The sequence below is a fragment of the Vanessa atalanta genome, chromosome 19, assembly GCF_905147765.1.
Source record: "Vanessa atalanta chromosome 19, ilVanAtal1.2, whole genome shotgun sequence".
Classification (NCBI taxonomy): Eukaryota; Metazoa; Arthropoda; class Insecta; order Lepidoptera; family Nymphalidae; genus Vanessa; species Vanessa atalanta.
In genome coordinates this window covers 8,987,750-9,009,264 of record NC_061889.1, presented here as the reverse complement: position 1 = coordinate 9,009,264, position 21,515 = coordinate 8,987,750, and the positions used below count along the sequence as shown (strand labels likewise).

General features: G+C 33.6%; 2 protein-coding genes across 3 annotated transcripts in view; one reads left to right on the top strand and one right to left on the bottom strand.

Moving 5' to 3' along the window:
- The window catches only part of LOC125071589, a 131,420-nt gene extending 123,484 nt beyond the window's left edge, over window positions 1–7,936 (top strand). Inside the window, exons 5-6 of the mRNA XM_047681911.1 lie at window positions 7,457–7,662; window positions 7,914–7,936. Coding sequence (XP_047537867.1) covers window positions 7,457–7,662; window positions 7,914–7,936 — 229 coding nt within the window. The remainder of the gene's footprint in view (window positions 1–7,456; window positions 7,663–7,913) is intronic.
- A 9,744-nt stretch (window positions 7,937–17,680) lies between these two features.
- On the bottom strand, window positions 17,681–20,967 carry LOC125071355. 2 transcript variants are annotated; one of them, XM_047681564.1, is made up of 2 exons: window positions 19,540–20,967; window positions 17,681–18,425 (listed from the first exon to the last, which is right to left on the bottom strand). In XM_047681564.1, the coding sequence occupies exons 1-2, from the start codon at window positions 20,585–20,587 to the stop codon at window positions 18,382–18,384; spliced, it is 1,092 nt and encodes a 363-aa protein (XP_047537520.1). In that variant the 5' UTR covers window positions 20,588–20,967; the 3' UTR covers window positions 17,681–18,381. The 2 variants fall into 2 exon arrangements, with proteins under 2 accessions (XP_047537520.1, XP_047537519.1); XM_047681563.1 differs by lacking the exon at window positions 17,681–18,425 and adding an exon at window positions 18,619–18,993.
- Window positions 20,968–21,515: the final 548 nt, after the last annotated feature.

Genomic DNA, 21,515 nt, shown 5'->3' with positions numbered 1-21,515 from the left:
CCTTAAAATTTCTCGTTCGAGACAGGCAGCAGAAAAACCCAATATTTTTTATTGACAAGTCCTTGAATTCAACCCAGACCTTTAGGTTAACAGCTAATATACTACTCACTCAACTAATGTCAGAGATATATATATATGCTTAAAAGAGAAATACAGGGTTGGCCGAATAATTTCGACAAAGTCAAGCGATTGAGGATCCTGACAATTCGTATTATTTTCTGTAACCTTTCATTCGGAAACGAAATAATTCATTATAATAATAGAAAAGACGCAGGCTTGAAAAGAAAGTATTTTCTTATGTACGTATACATTGATTTTATTATTCAATTAGGGGAAGTAGGACGTCGATTCTTAATGGTATCTGTCTGAACAAACTGTTAGTTAAATAGAAGACTCATCCTGTAAAGTTAATATTTGTTAAGTTGGATTTCTCAATTCATTCGGGAATGCTTTTGATTTACCTTCGATTTTTTGTGATTGATTTTATATACGTGCTAATATTATCTATATGAATTGTATAAATGCAAAAGTGTCCTTCTGTCTGTCTTTTGTTTTTTACGACCAAACCACTGAACATAATTTTAATGAAATTTGGTATAAGGATTGAACCTTAAAGAAGGACATAAGCGAAGCCTAAAACGTGAGGCGAAGCCGCGTGTGACAACTAGGATATGATAAAGAGAATAAACTTGTTTGCTGTTAATAGGTATAGCAATGTTTATAATGTTCCATTAAGGATATCCTGCTAGTCATAAATAAGGATATCGTACTAGCCAACTATGCAGGCCTAGTATAATGTCCAAGTCTGTGCAGTAACACAGATGCCCTATCTATTCCTTCAAAAATATGATACGGACAATAAATCCGCTATGACCGGAAAGAGATTAGGCACAGGGCCAATGTATTTACGTGTTTTCCGAGGTACAGGAGTGTACACTTCCAACTTTCCAACTCCAGGTTCTTACTTTCTCGTTGGTACATTCCAATAAAATTAGCCCGGCTCGAGGTTGTAACCAATGAGGCTGTCGGGTAAATATAATATCACCAATGAAGTAATAATCGGCTTTGACATTAGCCCTGTGGCACTTATCAATTCAAACCTACTTTTGGCTAAGCAAACCTTGCTTGGTTAACAACCAATATGCTTAGTCACTAGACTAATGAGCCAGTCAGATATATATATATATATATATATGTCGGAGGAGCAGGATGCCGAAAAGTTTGGTTAGGGGATTGATCCGATATTTGTAAGACTATGTGGGCGTGCAATGGAGAAATTTACAAAATAAAACGTATTTAATATCGTATAATTACTGTATTAGTTGATTCAACAATCTTAGACCACAAAAATATCAAAGGATTACAATAATCTCATCTCATCATCTCGATTAAGAGCAAAATGGGTTTGCAAGCAACCATCGCATTCGAGGCGCTTGTCAAAACATAACGACTCGCGTTGCCATGGCACTTACAACTCCAATCGGGGTGACCCGCTCTTAAAATTAAATCAGCCATCAAACATTATTGCCAACTAAGTATTTATTAATTACATAAACCAACAATCAAAGTAATCTCGCCCCGTTATATATATATATGATTAGAAGAGAAACACAGGGTTGGCTGAAATAATTGGATAAAGTCAAGCGATTGAGGTTCGTCATGATCCTGTATCCTATCGTATTTCTTTCAGTAACGTTTCTTGCGGAAACGAAATAAACCAGGTTTGAAAAGAAAAGTATTTTCTTATACATAATATATACGTTGATTTTATTATTTAATTAGGGGGAGTAAGAGGTCGATTCTTAATTGTATCTGTCTGAACAAACTGTAATATTTGCCCTGTGACACTGATCAATTTAATCGCACTTTTGGCTAAGCGAGCATTGTTCTATTATATGACTTTCCTTTATTGGAAGATTTTTTTTATGATATCGGTAGACGGACCAGCACATGAGCCATCTGATGGTAAGTGGTCACCACCGCCCATATACAATGGCGCTGTAAGAAATATTAACCATTCCTTACATCACCAATGCGCTATGGGAACTAAGATTTTATGTCCCTTGTGCCTGTAGTTACACTTGCACACTCAACCTTCAAACCTGAACACAACAATACTGGGTACTGCTGTTTGGCGGTAGAATATCAGATGACGAAGACGAGAAACTAAACTTACAACGATAAAAGTGTGATTGAAGTATGACTTTTTTCGCAAGAATACACACCAACATACATAAACAAGAGTTGTACTCAAATTGGATTTAATTTCAGATTCTCATGGCTCCAAAAGAATATAAATTTTACGTGCGTAATCGTTTCGTATCACCCATAGACGAATAGTAAAGATATTTGATTTATGGTTCGAATTAATTCAAATAGTAAACAACTGTTCCGCAAACAAACATGTTTACTCTGTGTCGCCTCCATTCGGAAACTATTGTCGATAGAAATAACTATGAGTATAATAGTATGCAGTATATCTAACAGCACTTCGGCTCTCAACGATATTTAGTTCGAAAATATATAAATTATCGCGCAGATTCTTGCTCGCAGCTAAGTCATTGGGATCATTAACCTTGTCAATTTATGATGACCTCCGTGGTCGAGTAGTGTGTACACTGGTTTTCATGGGTACGCCTCTCTGAGGTCCCGGGTCCGATTCCCGGCCGAGTCGATGTAGAAAAAGTTCATTAGTTTTCTATGTTGTCTTGGGTCAGGGTGTTTGTGGTACCGTCGTTACTTCTGATTTTCCATAACACAAGTGCTTTAGCTACTTACATTAGAATCAGAGTAATGAATGTGATGTTGTCCAATATTTATTTATTTTATATCTATTTTTTTCTATTAAATAAACAGACAGAACAACGTCTGTCGTTTAGGTTTAGGATAGTACAGAAAACAGCTGAGATAAGACGTCGTATACTTTAGGGAAATATGTCCTTCTAACTTCAACATTAATCACTTATAATTTATGTAAATTTAAATCCTCAGTAAGCCCTTTTAGGGACAAGACTGGATTTAGTTTTGTGACGCTGTGATACGTTTTGATCGCTCATAAATATGAGACTTATAGGAGGACATTTATATTGATAGATTTGTTTTGATTAAGGGATATTATTATGGTACAACCATTGGTTTTTTAGCATTTTAAATATGAAATAAAATTGATAGGAGAATACAACGCTATGATGAAAAATAGGTACAATTATCCTCAGACATTGGCATTGCAACAAATATTAACGGTTGCCTTACAAAATGTGTCACGAACTTTGTCAACTAAGTAATACACCTGTAATACACAGTCACTGTGCTCCTCACAGTATCAAGTGTCTGCACTATATAACACAAATAATATATGTTTAATTAATTATCGACATTATATATATATATATCGACATTGTTTCTCTGGTCGTTAAAGTCCATTATAGCCATTTAACAACGGCTTGAAACAAAGTGGTAGGTACGACCCACTCATCAGATATTCTACTAACAAACAGCAATATTTAGTATTGTGTGTAATGGTTAGAAGCGTGAGTCACCCAGTATAACTACAGAACATCTTAGCTTCCAAAGTTGATGACGTATTGGTGATGTATCTAATATTTCTTACAGGGTCTATCTCTGGGTGGTTACTTACCATCAGGTAGTACAAATTAAATAAAAAAGTCTTCTACATTATGACTTTGCTTTAGAACATAAATACCTATACTATGTAGTATTGGAGTAGAAGAGTTTAGGTAAAATTCCAAGGTCAAAGAGTGAAACGTGATTGGCGCAAAAAAGTGTCATCCACTTATTATTTGAATGTGCGAAATATCGGAATATAAATTATAATTTATAGCTATCCGTTAACGATATTTCAAAGACCGCCATGCCGTGACCATTTATCAGCTAACATTTTCCAATAGAATTTACTTATTTTCTTGTTTTGGTATTCGTGCTTTCCGGTCGTAGCGAGATGTTATATTATGGTCCATATCTTTAACCCCTGTTATCATATGCCAGTATTAATACTCCCGAGACTCGTAAAGCTGGTTGGACTGACGTTGGTTGCTTTCAGTCGGAAAGACTTCTTGAATTTATTGCAGTGGTTTGGCCGTAAAAGAGCAACAGACAAACAGACAGAGTTACTTTGATATTGATAATATTATAGTATAGATAAATGATTAACATATAGTACTAATAAAACTGAGATTAGTTTTTCAGTCAAAGTCAAAAATCATTATCAAAAGTATTGACAGTCAAAAATCGACCACCGGTTCGAAAATTAAAACCTGAGAAGAACCGGCGAAAGAAACTTATCGGTTTTTTTTTTAAATGTATTTTTTTAAAACTATTGTTTTCATATAACAACAATAAATATATTTTCGTTATTTGAATCAGCTTGGAGGCGGTCATCTCATTCCCAAGGTGTGCAATCAACTTAGGAGTCATTAGCACACAAAGTCCGTAGTGTTTACGATTTTAAAAATAAATTATGAATTTAGCAGTAACTGAATCAATTGAAACTTTGTTATTATAAATTATTAATATACTAACTAGAATAACAGAGAATAGAATTAAACGTAATTCGGATTTGCACAAAGCCCAATCACTTGGTACAAACCCGTCTGGGTAGGTACCGCCAACTCATCAGATATTCTGCGCCCAGCAACAATACTTGTTGTGTTCCGGTTTGAAGGGCTAGTGAGCTGGTGTAACTACAGGCATAAAGGACAGAACGAAGTAAGAGATGGCTAATATTTCTAACAGCGCCAATGTGCCGGTCCGCCTACCTCCTAAATAAAAATAAATCGATAGGAAAGGATTTTGAAAATGTATGAGTATGAACTTTACCCCCACGATTTTAGGAAGGGCAGCTAGTATACCTAAGTTAATTTAGTGACTTCATTCATACTTAAAGTCCAACTTTGTTTAGCTATTTAACTTATGTTAAAAACGTACATAGCTCACTAAAACTTATTAAATTGAAATGGTACTTGCCCCGAAAAGGATAATTGTGATATTTTAGGTAACATCCGATCGAATTCGGAATCCTATTTTTGATATTAATTTAAAAAGTGTCTTAGTTTAAATTGTCCTGAATGTTGTTGTGCAAAGTATTTTGCAAATATTAGTTTTGTTTGTACTGATGTCGTTCGAATACAGTTCACGTGAGCACATTGTCAACAAACGTCCAATCATTAAAGTAAGTTCGTTCGTGAAGTAAATCTTAAGATATATTTTATATGTCACAGTACAATTATAAGAATTGTTACATTTTCTTGTGAATCAGTCGATAAATTCTTAATATTCAATACAAAATTTTTACAAAATTTGTGGTAATTTAAGTTAAATTGGCCTATTCTTGATGAATTATTTTTTATATTGTGCTAGGAATAGGGACGACAATTGAAGGATCAGGTTCGAACCTTTTACATTGCTAGGCGACCCTTAAACCATTGCGCTATCGACGCTTCCATTGCACAATTAACGTTTTTATATAACAATATTTGACATTCTATTCATAAATTTGACAGTTTACAATCTATCTAGGTTTATTATAATCTTACAGTCCTTACAATTTTATAGTTTCTTATATAGTAATTACATTTATAACACATACATAAACATTATGCAAACATTTTTATTAATGGGAAAATTTTCCGATACTTCGCCTCAAAGGGAGAGGAGGCTTTAGCCCAGCAGTGGGATATTTACAGACTGTTAATGTAATATACAGCTGTCTGTATATACTAACCATATAGTTGAATATATGTATCAGGCTGATACAGTATAGGCCATCTGATGGCAAGAAATTACCTCCACAGATATTGAGTGCTGTTAGTAATATCAACCATTCATTACGTACCCAATGTGCCACCAACCTTATGAACTACGATGTTCCTTGTATCTGTAATTAGATTGACTCACTCATCTTTAAACTGAAACTTTTTTATTCCGATCAGACGTTGAATACATTTAATATAAACACAAAGTATTCTAAGCAGCGTTTATGGTGAAACGATAACGACAATTTTTTTGGGGTTTGCGCAGCATGTCTTCTTCTTCCCAACTTCTCTCTGTGACGTCATCTCACAAGCAACATTCGTGTCATATAGACTTTCATACAATTCAACCATTGTTTCTTTGGTCGTCCCCTTCCTCTATCCATCCACGCCCATGTTCAAGACCTTCCTCACAACATGGTCCTCATTCCTCCGCACAACATGCCCATGCCATGACAGCCAGTTTCGAGCTCGAGTAGTGCACATTTTGTTTTTACTACTGGGTCCTTTAGAAAGTTACCAGAACTTGTGGAAAGACCAGGATTATGTGGGATTTTTACCCATAACTAACCCTGTGCTTTCTGTATTCGACACGGATCGGAAATTTCAACTGTAATATGAAGATTCAAAAGTGCTTCTATGAGCCTATTTGAATAAAGAATATTTTATTATTGATTTTGATTTTGAAAAGATACAATCGTTCTAATATTACGTAAAGGTGCTGTGATCCGAACGATGGTCGGCTAAGCTCTTCCCAAGAGAAAAAAAGAGGTATTCTGAGGCAAAATAGAGACATTTCAAACCGTTAGAAATCCGAGAAATTTTGTTTTTATAGTGAGGAACTAAGCTAACGTCATAAATATTTCCAGGGAATCTTGCGACAAATATTTTCCTAAAATAAATTAATAATAGCGAATAACAATATTATCAGTAATCGTTATCTTTTGATGTGCAAATGTTACAAAATTGCGAAGTACTTTATTCTTAAGTAGGCTTTTACAAACACCTTTGAATCGTAATTTGACAGGATTGTATTAAATGAAAAGCCACGTTCAATGTTTATTAAATTGTTGGTACTTTTATGTAACAAAATATTTTACATTAAAACTAATTACATTTGATTTTGTACATGAGAATGTAAAGGTATAAGGGAAATATATTCAGTTTGATTCAATCGTGCTGTACTATATATTTAAAAATAAATAAGTATACATATATTTGTATAAGAATAAATATAGTGGTAGATAGATGTGTGGCAGAATTTCATCCGGCACATGAAAGAGTTCCTTACAATGTTCCACCAACAAAATGAGTTATAAAACTCAATGAGTGGCAGGATTTGTTCTTAACCTTATTTAAGATCTAAAAATAACTTCTCTATATATCGGGTCCTCTCAGCTCCAAAACCTGTTTATTAATAAATATTACATGTATTCAAAACAAATGAATTTTAAGACACATTTATTAAACTAGGTTATATTTCCTTACAGTTAAATTGTAACTTGTTGGTAGTATTCTTACATATAAATTTAAATTAGAAATGAATATTTTTTTAAATATCATTGACGTAAAGCGTAACTGGAAGTGTGTTTTTTATTTTCAAAAGGCTTCAAAGCAGTGATGTACTGCACGGTTTTATGCACGAGAGTGGCTTTGCACTAACACAATATTGTTTCCGCGCCATCTAGTTACGACTGGCGGCAACTTCTGCTCATAAACGAACCCGACGCGCAACTCGACGTCGCTGGCAAATCAACTTGCCACCTCATGATGAAAACCTTCGCGAACTATCTGAAAATAGAAGATATCATTTACACACCCTGGGACACGACGTCAGATGGCGGTCTGAACTACACCGAGAATCTTAAATTCTATCTCGGATATAAATATACAAGTAAGTAATTAGACTTATTATTTATTTACTCCAGATTACGGTAAGTCAAATTTATATTTTATGTTAATTTAGTCATTTTTACTCATAATTATTAGAGTGGAATAAAGAATTTTCATAATTTCAACCCTTACATAGATGGCGTTACTTAAAGTTTACGCTACTTTACACTAGATGTCACTACTATTGTTAGATTAAGCTGCTCACCGCAAGATGACGCCACTTTGTATTAATAAGCATAAACATTTCTACAGATTTCAATGGACGCGTGCGATAATTTTGTACGATACGCCTAGTTACGTGAATCATGTCGGATCCCGGGGTGGGTTCTTACTAGCTAGTACGATTCATCAGTACATGACAATAGAAGGCATAGACGTGTTCGGTCGAGAAATACAAAATATGCAAAGTCATGAAGATTTATTGATTCAAAATGTCGGCGTCAATTATGCCAGTAAGTTCTATTTGGGGTTCTATTGGTTTGCGGTTGCATAAATAATTAATTACCTGATATTGCGCTGCACTAAACACGAGTGGGTTTTTTTGCACTGAGTTTATTCATTCACGGAACCAGCATTGAGATGGCATAGTTTTTCTTTTTATACCTCTAATTTTAATGCGTTATTAAGAAATCAAAAACATTTGTAAAAGAGAAAAAAATATTTTACGTTTGATTTATTCGTGAAAAATATAATATATGGGAAAATTAAAAACTCTTTGAAGTGAAGACATGAAAAACCGTCTCTTGTTATTTGACTTCGTAAGTATAAATAAAATAAAAATGTTACAGAATATATATGAACAAATCATACGCTTTTTAGCGGTCATTTAAGCTAGAAGCCGAGTTTCTTTCGCCGTTTTACCGACATTTTAAATATATTTATAAATACCCTTATCTCTCTCGGTAACCACATATCATAAGAACGACTTTACTGATTTTATTAATCTTTTTGTATTACGTTTTCTAGCAATTTGTTCGAGAAAAAATATGCCATAGTAGAAGTTTACACGCGTTTTCTAAAAGACACTATGAGTCAAACGTATTATATAAATGGCACCGCGCAGCCGGGCGGGTCGTTAGTATTCAATCAAGAATTTTCATTTGATTCGACTTCATATTAAACATTCATTTTCCTGCCATCGTTGATTTGACATAAGACAGTTGAACAGCGACAGACAAAGGCGCTGTAAGAAATATTAACCATTTCTTACATCACCTATGCGCCACCAACCTTGGGAACTAAGATGTTGTGTCCCTTGTGCCTGTGATTACACTGGCTCATTCACCCTTCTAACCGGAACACAACAATACAGTGTACTGTTATTTGGCAGTAGAATATCTGATGAGTGGGTGGTACCTACCCAGACGGGCTTGCACAAAGCCCTACCACCAAGTAAATAGTAAGTAATAGCAAAACTTTTTTTCATAGGTGTAATTAAATTTAAAAAAAATACAGACCATTTGCATCTTTAAAATTCGTTACTATGAAACGTTTATTCTTACATTTAGGTAACACAGCTTCACGTATCGGAACATCTGTGACATTATTGGCGAACCTGTAAGGCTGTGATCACGTTATCATATTTTAAGGGCTTATACATATACGGGGTTTGGTGTCGTACCTCCGAAATCGGCGACATTGTCACACATTTTTTTTATCTATATTTAATTTAATAAAACTTTTGAAATATCAGAAATTGTCAAAATAGATGATAAAAAGGCGTGGAGTTAATACTTGTTGACTTCCAGGCAGGATATATTATATATGATTGTTTTTAACTAACATAACTTACTATTATAAATGTTGGAAGAGATAAATTACTGAGTTTCTCGCCGGTTCTTCTCGGTAGAATCTACATTCCGAACCGGTGGTACCTTCACTTACTATATTTTTGTAAAATGACGATTCAAAAGTGCTTGAAAAAGCCTACTTTAATATTGTATATTTTGATTTTAATTGAAATTATTTTTTTATTATTGCTTATAAATATGGGATGATTCTACTAACTCATAACGGCTATGATACGGTTCTCGACTCTATTTCGATCTAAATCCAATTATTTTTCTCAAGAATAAACCTCACTTTAATCGTAAAAGGCGAATTATACGTATTTATATCGTTTTGGTACGACCCCCATTATATTTCGATCCAATTCCGACGGAACCGCAAATGGATCATTTTGTTAGAATACGGAAAACGGCAACGATTCCGTTTACGAGACGTTATGAGCAGAATTGGCCCCCAGCTATGAAAACTGTTTTTATTTTTAATATAAGCTCCAAAGTCTTCAAGAGTCAGATCGAAATTTATGACGTCATATTTTGCATCGCTATGAGAATATTCATAGTTTTCACAGACATTACAATAGAAATTATTATTGTTCTATAGAAAATATTTCCGTTCGTTCTATATTAATTGCCTTCGCCAAAAGCTGAATTGATATCGGCTAGACATCATTTATCAGCTCACAAATATAATATCTTCGTAAAGTTTTTTTTTGTCATACACAATCTTTTGTTTTAACCATAAGAGAAAAGTGTTTGTTTTTGGAACGAAGTTCTTTAAGGCGGCTTTCAGTGGAATGAACTAGAGAAGTGGTGACATGAGGAAAAAGAGTTATGCTATCTCCAGGCGACCTTCCCCCCCCCTCTCTCTTTGTCTTTGTCTCTTCTATTGTATAGTGTATAGTATAGGTATTATTTGGTGGTAAGGCTTTGTGTTATATGGTTAATATTTCATACTACGCCATTGTCTATGGGCGATGGTGACCACTTACCATCAGGTGGCCCAAATACTTGACCGCTTACCTATACCATAAAAAAACATATACATATATATATATATATATATATATAACATTCTTTAAACCTATTTTTTGTTATTGTTTTAATTCTCACGGGTTTCTTAATAAAAATTTAATTTCTTATCGTGAAAATATTCTCAGACGTAACTTATCTCATTGCGTTATTTAATGTGTGATATACAACTAAAGTAACATCACCATCAACCTAACCGAGTATCACACGACGCATGTCTTTTTTTACAAATGGAATTACACTTTCAAACGTGTAACCTATTTCAATAAAAGGAAGAGTAAAGGTAAACATTAAATTTACGTTTTCCGTGCGATTTGCTCATAACTCTGATATACATATATACCACATACCGTCAGCAGTCACTACACTTATAAATATTGTACATAAAAGAACATATTTATACTTAATATAAAGTGTGCGACTCTAAGACGGCCACAACGCACTCTATTACACTAAATTTCTAAAGATTAACTTAATCAACATTTAATTTCGAAAAATAAGCGATAAATATTATAATTAACAAATGCTGTAATATAATTTATCATATTAATAACGTATAACAAAATAAAATAATATTATTGTACTCTTAAAACAGTTATTAGAACTTAGTTATTAGTATGAATATAATAGCTTTATTTGTTGTTCAAATCCTCACTTATACTTAGTTTAAGTACTGCTTATTAAGACTTAATTAATAAATAAATTTAGTATTCATTTATATTATAATATATTAATTAAAAATATACTTTTTAGAAAAAAAAATGCCTTTATTTAGGATTCAGATTGAACACTAATTGTGAAAAACAGGATTGTAAATCTGTTTATTTGAAAAGAGCAACTATGCGAGTTTCTTGCTGTTTCTTCTAGCTGGAGGCTGCTTTCCGAAACTGTGGTTGTGTTTAAATATTGACGATTCAAAAACGCTGCATTGTGAAGTTTACTTGAATAGAATACATTTGATTTAACATTTGATTTCACTTCAAAAGTTTAATAGCTTTGTTGACATTAAAAACGACATCACCGAGAATCTTTAATATAATGAATATCGTACATATTATAATATCTATTGTATATTATTGTATTATATGCCGTATATTACTTATTCTTAATTTAAAATAATCGTACTTCCCACATGTATTGGCCAGTCCTCTGGCCAAAGGCTGTCTGAAAAGATATCGGTGTTTTAGCGATAGAGCCTGTTGCATCTCATGCTTTAGTTTTAGTGGGCAACAAAGAATTAAAAAACAAAAATTATCCAAGCTCTCGACCAATTGTATAGCGTCAATTTAATGTCAGATTTTGATAACAATTATTTATTTTGATTTTATTCTTTTTTTTTTTTTTTTTTAATTTCTTTAATAATATTTTCATTCAATAAAAATTAATTTCGACCGTGTGTGCCTTGACGGCAAAACATTTTGACTGTTGATTTTTCCGTTTGGACATTAGAATTTTCGAGAACAAACATTCCGTCTTTGCTAACGTCATAAAAGTACTCCCTAAACTCTATATCTTTAAATTCTGAAGTCTCGGTTCACCCACGTTACCTGTCATGTTTACTTTTATATAATTATCTTTAAATTTAAATTATATCACTTTTTTAATAAAAGCATTTAAGGTAGGGTTACCATCAAAAAGTAACGAAAACGACAACACTAAGTACACTGTTCATATTCTTGTTTAAAATAATAGTAAAAATTTTATATTCAATATAAACCTATTTTTAATTTCATGTTGTAGTTTTAGTATGACAATAGCATTTTTACTATTTTCAAAAAACATTATTTATACTGGAAGTGATTAAATAAAACTTAAATTTTAAATAGTTAAGACTTATGATTTTTGCAATACTGTCTTGGTAGGTTGGTAGGCTACCTAATCAACACGTCGTATTCTACAGACATACAGCAAGGATTTTTATTGTGCTGTTACGCTTGAAAAGTTGACAGGTACGAAGGATATAACTTAGTTTCCAGGGTTTCCGGCACATCGACAATGTAAAGGATGGCTAATATTTCTTACAGTTAGAGAATATTTAGATATTGAAAAAGAGGACTACTGAGTTTTTTGCTGGTTCTTCGCGGTAGAATCTACATTCCGAACCGGTGGTATGACTTTACTTTAAATAGTTTGTTAAATGACGATTCAAAAGTGCTTGTAAAAGCCTGCTTAAATAAAGTATATTTTGATTTTGATTTTGAGTACTAATGTATACGAGCAGTGATGACTTACCATCAAGTGGTCCAACTGCCAGTCTGACATTCTTTTTTTTTATAATAATTGAGAATGACCTCGATGTTGATTCATTAATATTTAAACAGAAGCAGTGACTCTAATGTTCATTCCTAGACATTTTATTATTACGTACATAAATAATTAGTGTTTTTATAATATTAGAAAACCTTCGATTTCAGGACTGTGACAGCAACAGTATCCCTAACTAACTGTTTGTTTCATCAAAATTCATTTCAATCAAATTCTTATACATTTAACTAAATATAAAAAATGACATAACAGAAGACGCACGATTCTCATAAATATTATATCGTGTAACATATTTTAATATACCTATTTTCTAATATTCGTAATACGGTATGGCTTCAACCGCTAGCGAAAACATATATTCTTGAGAATTTCCCACTTATAATACAATATAGACTGTTATTGTACTTCGTTCATATATATATATTTATCTAAGTATATTTGATGTAGGCTTAAATTTTATTTATATGGATCAAATGCCAATATAAATAATCCCGAAAAAGTATAAAATCATGTCACCCTACATTACGAAAATGTTTAAACTGGACATGTTTTAATGGAGGCTCAAAATCAGCCATTGCGTTAAAAAAAAAAAAACCTTATAAATAATTCAGAGCAAACTTTAAAAAACTGTTATCCAATTAAAGCTCACAAAGATTAATTTTATTTATGAAACTGTATGTTGTATTAGCAATTAATAATTTTATAAGCATTGTTGATTGTTCTGATAAAATAATTTAACTGTCCCGCTGACCGATTTCGGCTAGAGCGACTGTTCTCAGGCTAGACTATCTGTATATTGTCCCTACAAGAATTTGCGCAAACAAAAGTGTTCTCTATTGATATATGAGATAAATCCCATAATCCTATGAAGACCAGAAATACTTTAGCAGGAGCTTTATCTGCTTTCCGATATGGGGAATAAGCACTGCCATCCGGGCTGTTACTGAGACTTACCAGTCGAAAAACTCAATACTGTTTTATTGACCTTGTGATCGTTCTTTCTAGACACTAGGTCAACGAAGCGTTATATAACTAGTTTTCGGTCGTTGTTTCACCCGCATGCTAGGTCCTGGGTTTTAGGTATATAAAATATGTTGAGAGCCTATGTCCTTCACCGGAGTTCAAGCATAAAATAAAATAAAAAAAAATTATTATTTACCAACAAATTTCTTGAGTATAGTTTTATAACTGGGTATTTCAATGCAACGAAGTTCTTTCAGGCGGCTTACAGCAGAGTTCACTTGGTGGTAAGGCTTTGTGCAAGCCCGTCTGGGTAAGTACCACCCACTCATCAGATATTCTACCGCCAAACAGCAGTACTCAGTATTGTTGTGTTTGAAGGGCGAGTGAGCCAGTGTTACTACAGGCACAAGGGACGTAACATCTTAGTTCCCAAGGTTGGTGGCGCATTGGTGATGTAAGTAATAGTTAATATTTCTTACAACGCCATTGTCTATGGGTGGTGGTGAACACTATAGGGTGCTAAGAAGGAATTTTACGAAACTCCACCCCTAAGGGAGTACAACGGGGGTTGGAAGTTTATATCAAAGTCGTATGTTTTTAAAGTAAGAGACTTGAAATCTTAAATGTATGCTCTATAAATGGTGTGGAGGTGTACTTATAATGTATCTTTAGAAATCAACCCCCTTTTGGGTTTAAAACAATATATAGCGAGAGTAACTTTGTTCCAACTGTGTGTCCAACGACATACATATATCTTGTTATATATTTTTATCATATTTCCATTCTTTTCCATTCATTCTTCATTTCTTGGTAATACACAATTCATAACGTAACTACAAATGCGACCATATGATCTGGATTTTTAAAATTATTCTACAGAAAAACTAGATCGTTGCGTAACTTAAATGTATGATCTTTACATGAATTAATGAAAAAAAAATAAAAAAATTAATGATGTTATCTTTGTTGATCACGGAACATACGACTGTCGAAAAATAAAAAAAAGGAGGTTGATCGTGATAAATGATACCGACAAACATATAAGATATAGTAAACATATTATCATTATAGATTTTATCTCTCTTATTTTATAGTATTTATTTTCTTGTCTTGAAGCCACTAACATAATCTAGACACGACCTCTAGCCAAGACAGACCTTAGGCAACAATATATTATCCTAAGTTATAAGAATATATTATATTTTATGTAGTTATAAATAAATTTCAGGAAGGGCCATTGTACTTGGCACCCATTTAGATCTCACTTCTTTTGTCGTTGAAGTCAACAACCAAGGTATATATCATAATATTGGACTTGGCTCTCATTTTTACATTTATGTTTTTGATGGGATAATTTATACTAATATTATAAATGCGAAATGCTGTCACCTATCGACGCTTAAGCCGCTGAACCGATTTAGATGAAATTTATCTATTTCACATAAGCTCCTTTTTTTAAATCACTCGGCGAGATAACAAAATGGGGGTGACGGTTTATGTGCTGTATAAATTTCGCGCGGGTAAACCCGCAGGCTCGGCTATTATTTAATAAAGATTTTTGACTTTGACTTTTGACTTTACATTTATTTCATAATAAAACTTGTAAGAAAGCTTGAGGCACTAAAGCTTTTATACAGTCTAATATTATTTGTATTTGATCTTTAATGTGCTTAATAAGAACCTTTTTATTCCTTCCTTCTTACTCTATTTTATGATTATTTTTACTTACTTCGTTTAGTTTACTTAGTCTAACTTTTTTCATATCGTTCTTGTTGTATATATATCGTGACTCATCTGTAGGTAAACGCACTATAACAAAAGCATCCTGAAGTATCGAGTTGCAAGATTATAAATAGTTGGGGCAATTTGCAGAATGAAAACTTTGTCTATAATTGCTGCGTTACCCCAAAGCAAAGTGACGTAAGTCATAATACTATGAAAATAACCAAAGTATATTAATTGATCTGTATCATCATCAGTTGTTTAACTTTTCCAACTGTTGTGGAGCTGAGTCTCCTGATAGTAACAATATATGATCAATTTCACTGACGTTTTGGGTCTAAAGTGATTCCTAAAAATACTGTAGGATCCGTTACATTGTGATCACTATTGTTTAAATTGAGATCTAAACTTTGCTTTCTTACATCAGCTAAGGATAACCATACTCATTTTTCCTTTTTCTCATTGAGATTATTATTTTAGCGTTTCGTTCGACGTTGCTTCAATAAGGTTCTATATCAATTTCATTATTATAAGTAATTGTTAAATTTCACTTGAAATGTATATGTACCTTCAGGCTATCTTCGAAATGGGTATTTGTTTTTTTTTTTTTTGGAATTACATTTAAATTACCCTTAGTTTGGAAGAAAACCGTGTTCTTTTTTAAAACCGTCCGTTATTTCTCTTTGCATTTATTTTTTTATTTTTAAAAGATCGTACGTTCTGGCCGCAAGTAATCTTCGTCCAAATTTAACATAAACAATATTTATGTATCTCGTATGAAAATCAATTATATTTTTATATGAAAATATATACTGTGATATTTTAAAGTGAATTTATATTTGAATCATTTTTTTTAAGTATATGTTAAAAGAGAACATCACTTGTTGGTTACCTTTTTAAAAATTGAAAAAAAGAGAAAGGTGCAATTATTAATGCGATCGAGTTTTGGTTTCCGTTAAAAACTCGATTTTGATTTTAAAAAGTATTTTTAAAAATGTATGTATGTAGTTATTATGTTGTTTTTTTTCTTTTACTTGAATTATTTCATAAATAACGACGATATGTTAATAAAAATAAACTCATTATCATTATATATCACATAACCAAAATTGGAAAAAACACTTAAGGCTGTATGTTATCTGAAAATTATATGTCCGAATGTGATACTAATGTATCCTATTAATTTTACATATATCTTTATATAGTATAAAACAAAGTCGCTTCTGTCCGTTTATTCGCTCTTTTAAGCGGAAGGTTTATATGTAAAATAAATGCATATTATAGCAGAGAAAAGTCGAGAATTTTTATTTTCCGTATCGTAACGTCATATAATACATCCCTATAAATAAATACCGAACTACTTAACTTATCTAATTTATTATTTTCGATATCGAAAGAACAGTTTTAATTTATATTGTGGTGTAATTTTTTTTTTATTTTATTTAAAATTTGTTTATTGTTTGCCTTCCAATGTAAATTTTATTTGCAAAATACATATTATTTTGTAGAGAAAGAAGTTTGTTTTACTACTGTTTTTTATATATTTGTGATATTTTAACAAAAAAAATTAACTTTCAACGCAATGTAAAAAATGCTGAATTAGGTTTTATGATTAATACTTTTTATATGTTCTACGAAAATGTTCGAGTCGATGTCAGAATACTGTTTTACTAAGCATTAGAAACAACATCATTGTTATAGATAAGGATGATATTATACTCTGTGCCAAATTGATTCACATTCGTTCAGCTGTTATGACGTGATTGAAAGTCGTCAATCCAAACTTTCGTATTTAAAATGTAAATCAGAAAACAATTTGTATTATCGAATAGTAACGACGTCAGCTTGCGAGTAGCGGGCTGAGCTTGTCTGAAAATGTAATAAGTCAAAGGACCGACTTCAAACTGCATTACATATTAAGCCGTTGAATAAAAAAAAAAAAAAAAAATCGAATATTTTTTATTTAAGTGCACGATGACTCATGTGATATTTTTTTTTTTAATTTAAATTTAATCGAATATTGATGTTTTACAAAAATATTATAGTAAGCTCATTAAGCTTGTTAAGTTTAAATTATGGTAAGAATACGCTACAATTATAGCATAATTTAAATTTTGTAATTAATTGTCAAGTAAATAACTTACAAAAAAATCAAGATATACTTTACAGCGACTCGTCCGGGCTTCGCATGGGTTTAATTTATATAATATATATATATATATATATATATATATATATATGTCGGAGAAACACTTTTCTCAACGACATCATCTATAGTGGTTGAGGACTTGGTGGGCGTCATGAGGGTAAAGTGCGAACACAAAACACGTCGATTATAGTTTTCACAATATTTAATTTAGTTTCAGCACGTTTAAATCACACAAAATCAAAGTTACACACTCAAACCGATACTTAATAATAAGACCGAGCAGTGAGTTCAAAGCGCCACTTCTTAACACCACCAATAAACCAACTTCAAGGACCCAACTCGATCCATTCCCAATTTACAACTCAACCTGTGACCACTGTCAAACTGCCTTATATAAAGATGACGCCTCGACCCCACTCAAGCCACGTGCTCTGCTCTGATTGGTCGTTACTTAAATTACGATAATAATGTTATTTAATCCGTGAAAAACGTAACTTATAAAGTAAGATCAAATTAAAAGTTATTAGAACCTTTTACAATTTCAATAAACATTAAACATTGCACACTATGCGTTAAACAGTAATTCAGTTGACAATGGCTACTTAATAACTTCCTACTTTAAATATAATCACAAATCCGTTATTAGAAACATGTTTTAGGCTTTACAACAATGTAAGAATTCGTATTAAATTATATTAAGATTTCTAAAATGTGTTTAGATGATAAAGAGACAATTTTATGCAGTATCGTACAATTAACAAGCAACTCCATCAATGGCTTCCTCCGACACGGCCGTCCTGACATATCACACGCCCTCGTGTGATGTTGAAGGCCGGGCATCATCATTATCTGAAATAAGATATTTTGGTGTAGTTCGGCCACTCCTGACTAAGAAAATATCAAAACCTTAATAACCTCAGTGCTACACATTACTTAAAGTGCGTAGTTTAATCACACTATTAATTAATAATAACAATAACATCCATATGGCCACCTCGCCTTTTGAAAAAACTTATTTCTTTCAACGGCCACCTCGCCTTTATCTATACTGGTTTACCTTCAATGGCCACCTCGCCCTTAACTAGTTTCACTCTCAATGGCCACCACGCCTTTATCTCTACTAGTTTACCTTCAATGGCCACCTCGCCCTTAACTAGTTTCACTCTCAATGGCCACCACGCCTCTAACAAAACTATGCCAAACTTTAACCATCCACTTAGTACTAAAATACCTTAGATAAAATTACTACGCTTTATCACACGATAGTACACTTATAATCAGTCATTCGAACAGAAGGTATTATACGAAAATCTTACCATCACAGTCATCTGAGAGACACGGATCCAGTTCGATTGGGACATAAGAATGGGGAAGTGGACGTAAGCGGTCTCTCGCGTATTTGCAAGTGCGATTGCAACTTAAGCTTTTGAGATGATACCTGTCACCGTCCAGTATTTCAATTACCTCAAAGGGTCTACTAAATTAATTTCTAGTTCACCTGTCTTTATTCTACTGGTAGGCGTACCTTCGACAAACGAGTCTTTAAAAATATTTAGGATGTCTAATAACTTTGGTTTAAGATCATCCGGCATATCGGTATCTACGTTACGAAAATCAACCACCGCACCACCCACGTTACAAATGTTGACTTGAGAGGGTTTCTCAACAATAGTAAGTTTATCGCTTGTTATATGTACTGATAACCCTAAAGCCAACAGATCGCGTCCGATCAAAGCGTCGTTATTTAGACAATCATCAGGCACAATGTGAAATAAAATTTCTACGTCATGACCACTAAGAGTGACTCCACATAAGATCTGCGAGTCGCATATTACGCTAGATTTTCCTACACCGGTCAAGGTAACAATTGCATGTTGTAATACACCGACAAGCTTGCGAGAGACACTCTCTTTAATTAAGGAACAATCAGCACCGGAATCAAAACAAAACGAGAAGCGCTCACCAAATTGAGTGATTATTCCGGTGACAGGTCTCACACCGCACATGTCCACTCGCTTCACAACGCTGGATGCCGCTGCTGGTGCAACCGGCGATGCCTTCGAGCAGCGTGATGCTACGTGGCCCTCAACACCACAATTGAAACAAGTGACAGAGGTCCGAGTAGCAACGGCCGTGTTGGGGCGCTCGGAGAACGGAGTTGTTTGCTGCTTGTCTTGTGTTCGGCTGAAACATTCAAAGGATTTATGTCCAAATTTTCCGCAAGAGTAACAGTTGGTCGATATGGAACTTAATTTAGGGCGTTTATTATCATGCGCGGCGCTTGTAACAGTTTTCGCTGCCTCTTGGTAGCTTCTTTTGCGGTAAGAAAAGGCCATCATCTCTCGCTGCATTTTAATGCGGGTACTTATTTCTTCCGAAAATATGTGATGTTGTAATCGCGGCTCGATTTGCCCAATATGTGCAAGTATCAGCGATACCACTATCTCCTCTTTACCTAAACTACCCCAACGTGACATAAGCAGAGTAAACAGACGACTTGAATATGCAGCGAGGCTTTCACCTTCTTGCGGTTTACTATTTAGCGTGTTTAGTATCGTCGCTGCACACGTTTCAAGCGTATCAAAGCGGGAAAGAAAAATTTCCTTAAATTCAATCCATTTCATATTAGGAAAAGCTATTTGGGAAAACCATGTTGCGGCTGAACCTCCCAGTGCTTTGCTAAGTATAAGAACTAGTTGACTTCCCTGTATATTGCGGTCCGATAAGCAGATGTCCGCCGTTGCTAGCCAAGCACGTGCGTCGCTGTCTGCTACTTCCGGCTCAAATTTAGGCAGCGTGATGGTCTTGTCCTCCGTTCTCGGTGGGTTGGATAGCGCCTCCACGAGCAGCCGCATGCTGGTTTGCTGCGCCTCAAATAATGCGCGCCATCCGTCTTCTGCTGGTGTCCGTAGATCTCCATTTTGTGCCGGCACCGATCCCACTTCTGATGTCGGAGAAACACTTTTCTCAACGACATCATCTATAGTGGTTGAGGACTTGGTGGGCGTCATGAGGGTAAAGTGCGAACACAAAACACGTCGATTATAGTTTTCACAATATTTAATTTAGTTTCAGCACGTTTAAATCACACAAAATCAAAGTTACACACTCAAACCGATACTTAATAATAAGACCGAGCAGTGAGTTCAAAGCGCCACTTCTTAACACCACCAATAAACCAACTTCAAGGACCCAACTCGATCCATTCCCAATTTACAACTCAACCTGTGACCACTGTCAAACTGCCTTATATAAAGATGACGCCTCGACCCCACTCAAGCCACGTGCTCTGCTCTGATTGGTCGTTACTTAAATTACGATAATAATGTTATTTAATCCGTGAAAAACGTAACTTATAAAGTAAGATCAAATTAAAAGTTATTAGAACCTTTTACAATTTCAATAAAAATTAAACATTGCACACTATGCGTTAAACAGTAATTCAGTTGACAATGGCTACTTAATAACTTCCTACTTTAAATATAATCACAAATCCGTTATTAGAAACATGTTTTAGGCTTTACAACAATGTAAGAATTCGTATTAAATTATATTAAGATTTCTAAAATGTGTTTAGATGATAAAGAGACAATTTTATGCAGTATCGTACAATTAACAAGCAACTCCATCAATGGCTTCCTCCGACATATATATATATATATATACTATAAATGTACTTTTATATATTATATAAAAGCGAAATATCACTCACTGATTAATCACGTATAAATCTCAGAAACTATAACACTTACAAACTTGAAAATTAGCAAGTAGGTTTCGTATAGGTTGTAGACGTCTGCTAAGAATGGGTTTTACGAAACTCCACCCCTATGGGGGTAAAACGGCGGTTGGAAGTTTTCGATTTATAAATTTCGCGCGGTTAAAGCCGCAGGTTCAACTAGTTTATTTATAAAGAAAACACACAGGACACTTGAAATT